This window comes from Neophocaena asiaeorientalis, unplaced genomic scaffold, assembly GCF_003031525.2.
Source record: "Neophocaena asiaeorientalis asiaeorientalis breed wild unplaced genomic scaffold, Neophocaena_asiaeorientalis_V1.1 scaffold308, whole genome shotgun sequence".
Lineage (NCBI taxonomy): Eukaryota > Metazoa > Chordata > Mammalia > Artiodactyla > Phocoenidae > Neophocaena > Neophocaena asiaeorientalis.
In genome coordinates this window covers 1,540,920-1,546,574 of record NW_020172768.1, presented here as the reverse complement: position 1 = coordinate 1,546,574, position 5,655 = coordinate 1,540,920, and the positions used below count along the sequence as shown (strand labels likewise).

At 56.5% G+C, this 5,655-nt stretch overlaps 1 protein-coding gene across 1 annotated transcript in view; it reads right to left on the bottom strand.

Moving 5' to 3' along the window:
* ROBO3 (roundabout guidance receptor 3) overlaps positions 1-2,160 on the bottom strand; it is a 15,741-nt gene extending 13,581 nt beyond the window's left edge. Inside the window, exon 1 of the mRNA XM_024740763.1 lies at positions 2,001-2,160. Coding sequence (XP_024596531.1) covers positions 2,001-2,160 — 160 coding nt within the window. The remainder of the gene's footprint in view (positions 1-2,000) is intronic.
* Positions 2,161-5,655: the final 3,495 nt, after the last annotated feature.

Sequence of the window (5,655 nt, the reverse complement as noted above, 5' to 3'; positions counted from 1 at the left end):
GGGCCCTCTTGCTTCCAGCCTCTCTGTACGGGATTGGGTTTCATTTCTCAGCCCCGGCTCTTAAGAAGTTCTAGTGGAGACAAAGCTGCACGGGTTGCCCCGTGCTGCTGCTATCCTGGGGAGAGGGTATCTAACTGGTTAGGGACAAGAAGATCGGTTTCCCTCGCACTTAGGGAAGGAAGGAATCTTTCTCGATTTCCTCCCTTTCAGATGGAAACCTCTGCTTCTCACTCATTTCTTCTCCTCCATCCCATTCCAGTCCCCGTTTAGGCAGACCAGACCCCACGTGAGCGACCCTAGAGTGGATAAGAGCTCAAGGGGTATCGTGGAACCGACCGGGGCTGGAATCTCAGATGCTGACACTTCCTAGCTGTCAGAACTAGGGCGAATTATTGAACTTGTCTGAGTCGAAGTTTCTTTACCTGTAATGTGGCACTGGTGATAGGGTTGTCACAAGACCAGAGTGTATGTAAAGCACTTGGAAGAAGACTCCATGAATATGGCTATTCTACCTTTAGTTAAGGGTTCTTCCTCCCTGGCTCACCTTACCTTATCTTGACCTCTACAGTCTCTACCTGAATCAGATTCTTCCAGGCCCCAAAATTCCCTTTCCCCCCTTCGCATGGCCTTTGGGTGTAATGGAAGTTGGTTTGTTATTGCCAAGCTTTACGTTGCTTTCGTGACCATTAGGATACTATTCATCCGCTCTGAGTTTGTTTTCTCAGTCACAAAATGTGACCATCAACGCACCTCCTTGAATTTTCGAGTTTGAATGAGACGATGTGTGGTGTAAACACTGTAAGAGCGCTGGGGGAGCAGAGGCGCGTCTGGGGTGTCCGTGAGAAGGGCTCTGTGCTTAACCTCCTGGGAATCTAAGAGGGTCAGGAGGTTGGAGAATCCCATCTCATTCCCCATCTCCTTCCTCCTTGCTCCCTCCATACAAACCACACCCTTCTCATCGGCTCTTTCCCCCTAATTCCTGTAGACACAGCTGCAGGCGTCCTTTCCCTGGAATTTCTTCCCTGTCATTCCCGGTGTCAGGAGATGCTTCGACAGCAGCTAATGAATAGCTAATGACCATGCTAATGAGGCTCTGGCGCTCCTCCCCCAGCACCTGGAGTACCCCACTCACAAACACACATCCATTGCCTGGGTCTCCTTTCTTGCCACCTTGGAGTCCCCAGCACGGTGCTGGTAGATTCGAGCGGGTAGAGGCGGAGGGATGAAGGCTGTGCCCAGAGGGGGATCAACAGCAAAGTCGTTCAGGGCTGCGGGAGTTCCCGATGCTGCCGGCAGGGGGCGCAATTGGCCCTCTCCCCAGGCTCCGGCAGATGTACTCTCGCCGCCTCCCCGCAGCGCTAGGGGAAAGCGCGCTGTCTCAATCATTTATTAATCACCGTAATTAGCGGTAATGACCTCCCCGCCAGCGCTGCCCGCCCGCCGCAGCTCTGCCGGGGTGAGCCGGCGGTGAGTTCTACCTCTGAGGGGCAAACTTCTAAGTTTCCCTGAAATGGTCGCCGCCTCTGTCGCCTTCTGTAGCAAACACATTTAACATTTTGGCGTCATCACCCTCGTCCTAAGTGAGTTCTTGGAAAACTTAGGGTCCCGAACGGAAACCTGTTACCTGGGTGGGTCACCGAGTGGCCCGGCTTGGCCCAGGCCCTCCAGCGACCGCGCCCCCTCCTCTACCCTCCGTGCTGTGGGTCCCGGCCTCTCTTACTCCGGTTCTTCTCACCTGGGGTGGCCGTGGGCATCGGTTGGGGAGGAGAGGAGTGGTGGCTCAGCTGCCAACTCCTCCCAAGCCCTCGACCTCCCGCCGATATCCCCACTCAGGTGCTTTAAGCCCCAAACTATCCATTGGTCCCCACCACCCGGGAGGCGCGGGAGGGCGTAGCTGGGTCCCGAACCTTGGGGCAGGAGCGCTTTGGACTCCCCGTCCATGCCGCCCTCCCACCTTACCCCATCCCTGGACCCGAAGTCCCCGTGGGGCAGGGTCTCACCGTTGAGATAAGGATCGCCGGGGGTCAGCTGGCTTTGGTTGAGCGTCGCCACCGAGGAGTTGAAGCCAAAGAGCAGGTCGCTGGAGTTGGAGAGGTCCCCGCCCAAGGAGTCCGCGAACAAGTTCATCTGCAGCAGCGTTTTAAGCAGGTAGCGCAGCATGGCGCGACCCGACTGGGACCGGGGCTGGGGGCTCGGGGCCCAGCCCCTGGGTCTGAGACCCGCGGGCCGGGAGCCGTAAGCCCCTCTACAGCTTCTGCGCGCTGTCCCAGCCACGGTGCCGCTCTCCTGCCGGCGCGCCTGGGTACCGCGCGTGCCTCCGCGTGCCCTCCTCCTTCCCTCGTCCTTCTCTCTCCACCCCCCCGTGCCCGGGTCCCCCGGGAGCTGGGCGGGCAGAAAGCAGGTGCCACGCGGATCACCGCGTAATTAAGGGATTAATCCGCCGCCTTCCACCCTCCCACCCCCACCCCGACGGCCACTAGCAGGGCCAGAGACTAGAGTCGCGTCGCGCGCGAGATGCGGAGTCCCCGCCCCGCTCCCCGAGTCCCGCGTCGGTTCTGGACACCTCGGGAGAGTGTCCCTCCTTTCTCAAAGCACCCAAGATGAGGGATGAGGCTCTTTCGGACTCTGCCCTTCTGCCTGACTTCAAAGGAGGAATCCCTCCTCTCTTTTCCTCTTTTAGGAAACTGAGGCGAAGGGCCAGACCGTTCCTCTAGCTCTCCGAGTCCTGGCTTCCACTTCCTCCCAAGTCCCCGGGCTTTGCTGCGGGAGTGCGGACGGCTGGCGTGGTTTGGGGCGGGAGTTGGGAGTGGGTGGAGAATAATTCCGCGGTGCGTCCACCCCTTTGCCCAGCAGTCGCCTGGTTTGCAGCCGAGAGACCGGGGGATGAGGTGGCGCGTCTTGACCGGGGAGTCCTTGCCCCAGACGCACCACTAATCTAGTAGTTCCTGAGGATACTCAACAGGGATAAAACTGGAGGCGGAAAGCCCAGGGAAAACCAGGCATCTCGTATCTATCGGCATGCTTTCGCATTACTTTGCTCTGACATATTTTATTAAATTGTCTCACCTTTCGGAGGAGACTGAAGGGGAGCCAGGGAGGCTGGGGCTAAGACAAAGAGAGCAATATTGTTCCTGTAAAGGCAAGTGCAAGAGAAGACATGGGGTTGATGGAAGACTCGCTCAAATCAGTTCAAACTTGATAACGATCCTCCTTAGGGGGAGGGGACACGACACCCCCCCACCCGCTTGCTTCTGGCTTTTCTGGCGTTCTTTGTACCTGAAGATCTCCCAGTCGCCCCCCTCCACACACACACACACACACACACAGACACACACACACACAGACACACACACACACACTTTCCTAGGCTAGGGGTGGCCTTGGGGTGTCAGGGGAAGAGAGACCCGGGCCTATCTGAGCTAAGGCCCTGCTGATGGTGGGATTCTGGTTCAACCGGAGGGCTCCGTGTGAGGAGATCACCTTTGAGGAGTGGCTGCTTCCGAAGTGGGAGAAGGCGGGTGAACAGGTCAACATCCTGAGGGGTGGGTGTTACACAGACGTAGACCCCATCGTAAGCTAAGTCAGCAGTTGGGTATTTCAGGCAGGCAGCGCTCAAGTGAACTAGAGACTTAGTCAAGGGGTGGGGGCTTGTCCCCAAACTCCTCCCTCAATCCTCAGAGCAGCCCTCGGGGGCCTCAAACGAACGGACGTTTAGGTGCCTTCCTACGGCCCCCCGCCCCGCCTCAGCTCTGCGCGTGACTTAGCCAGGACAGAAGCAAGAAGGGCGGAGGCGGGGCGGGGCAGTGGGGCAGGGCGTGCCCCACCGGAGGCTGCGCCCTAGGAGCTGTTCTTTCAGCACCCCGTCTGTCCTTGCTGGACTAGGAATCTGGCGCCCCACAAACGACTTAAACCCCAGCGGACCTTAAATTGGGGTAGGTGGGAGAGGAGCTGGTGACATTCTTTCTCAAGGACCAGTTACTAAGAGATAGGACCTGACGTCTGATCCTTGTTCCAGGACGAGGCTGCATTCAGATAAGAGAGGTGATAAGGGTTAGATTTTCCCACCAGAAATCAATCCCTTCAGGAATGACGAACCCAGACGTCCCAATCCTATATTTGCCAGTGAGATTTCACACTCTGGACCTGTTTGCCCATCCGTTAAGGAGAAATTGGACTACTTGCTCTGCTCTGATGCTTCAGATTCCCGGTTCAGGAGCCCTCTGCTCCCCTCCTTGCTGACCCACCCAGGTCACCTGGGTTCCATCACGTCAGAGGATGAACCAGGACAAGAAATCCGGCGTCCTGGCACCAGCCCTGCTCTGGGGCAGGGAGGGCTGCAGCAGACAGGAAACCGCATCCCACCATGTGGCTCCTGCCCCCTCCTAATCCCCTGATTTGCTCCCGGTGGGCCTCTCAGCAAACACAGGGCCTGCCAGCGTCTAGGGGCTTGTCACCCTGTTAGCGGATTTGTTCCCAGAGACAGCGCAGTTAATTGGCCCTTTATGTGGGGATCAGGGCTATTTGCTCAGGGTTCCCTGAGCGGAGGCTGCAACTCAGCCCATGGGCAAGGCTGCTTCCTAATCCCTGGCATTCTGGGTTTGGAGGCTGGACAAAGTAGGGCCACTCTCTTCCTTTCCGAGACTCTCCTGGCCCAAATCTCCTGTCCCTCTTCTATGCCTCACTCCTTCTCAATACTCTTTTCTCTCTCCCCACTTTTTGTTCTTGTTTCTTCTCTTTCCTTTTTTGTACTTCTCTGTATCTCTAGAATACTCTCCCTTTAAACCAACTCATATTAAATGCCAAAAGAGGGTGCAGTACTCAACTGGGGTGTATTGGAGAATAAACACCTCCCAACCACAGCCCAATTCCCAGCCCGCTCAGGGTCCCTGGAGCCCTGGATTTAGTAGAGCGTGGGGCAGAGAGTGGGCAGAAAAAGCCCAGCCTCCCTTTCTTAAGGTCCGATGAGCAGCCTGGACACTGGCCCTGCACATTTTCCAGTCCTGCTTCTCTCTATGCTGTTCCCACAGGCAGTTCTGGAAGGAGTTTGCCTCCTGTTCGTCTCCCCACTGCCTGCCCCACCTCACCACACAAACGACCAACGCAACTCTGGCTTCTACCTCTTATTTAGAGAGAGTAGGTAACTCGCTGCATCTGTCTCCCCTTCCTAACCTGTAGACCACAGGCGCTGGTACAGCACCTCAAGCAGCGGTCCCCAACTTTTTGGCACCAGGGACCGGTTTTGTGGAAGACAATCTTTTCCACCGATGAGGGGTGGGTAGGGGAATGGTCCAGGTGGTAAGGCGAACGATGCAGAGCAGCTGTTGGGGACCCCTGACCTAAAGCACTCAGTGTCTGCACTATAATTGGAGGGTCCTCGTCTAACTTCCACCTTAGGCTGGAGAAAGGACTTGAGTTCCAGGCCCCTCCCTTCTGCTGCCGCAGGAGACTACTTCCTTCCCAGGGTTTTATCAGCAACAGTCTGCACTTCAGAAAGAGTAAAAAAGAGAAAAGGAAGTTTTGAGGGGAGTTGGCAAAAAAAGAGAGTAGCAAGAAGCAGAGAGGATGGGGAGAGTTGAGTCTTTGGAGAGAGAGGGTAAGTTTCTTCTGATAGGGTTATGGAGTCTGGTGGGAAGAAATGTGTGTCTGGGGTGTGGG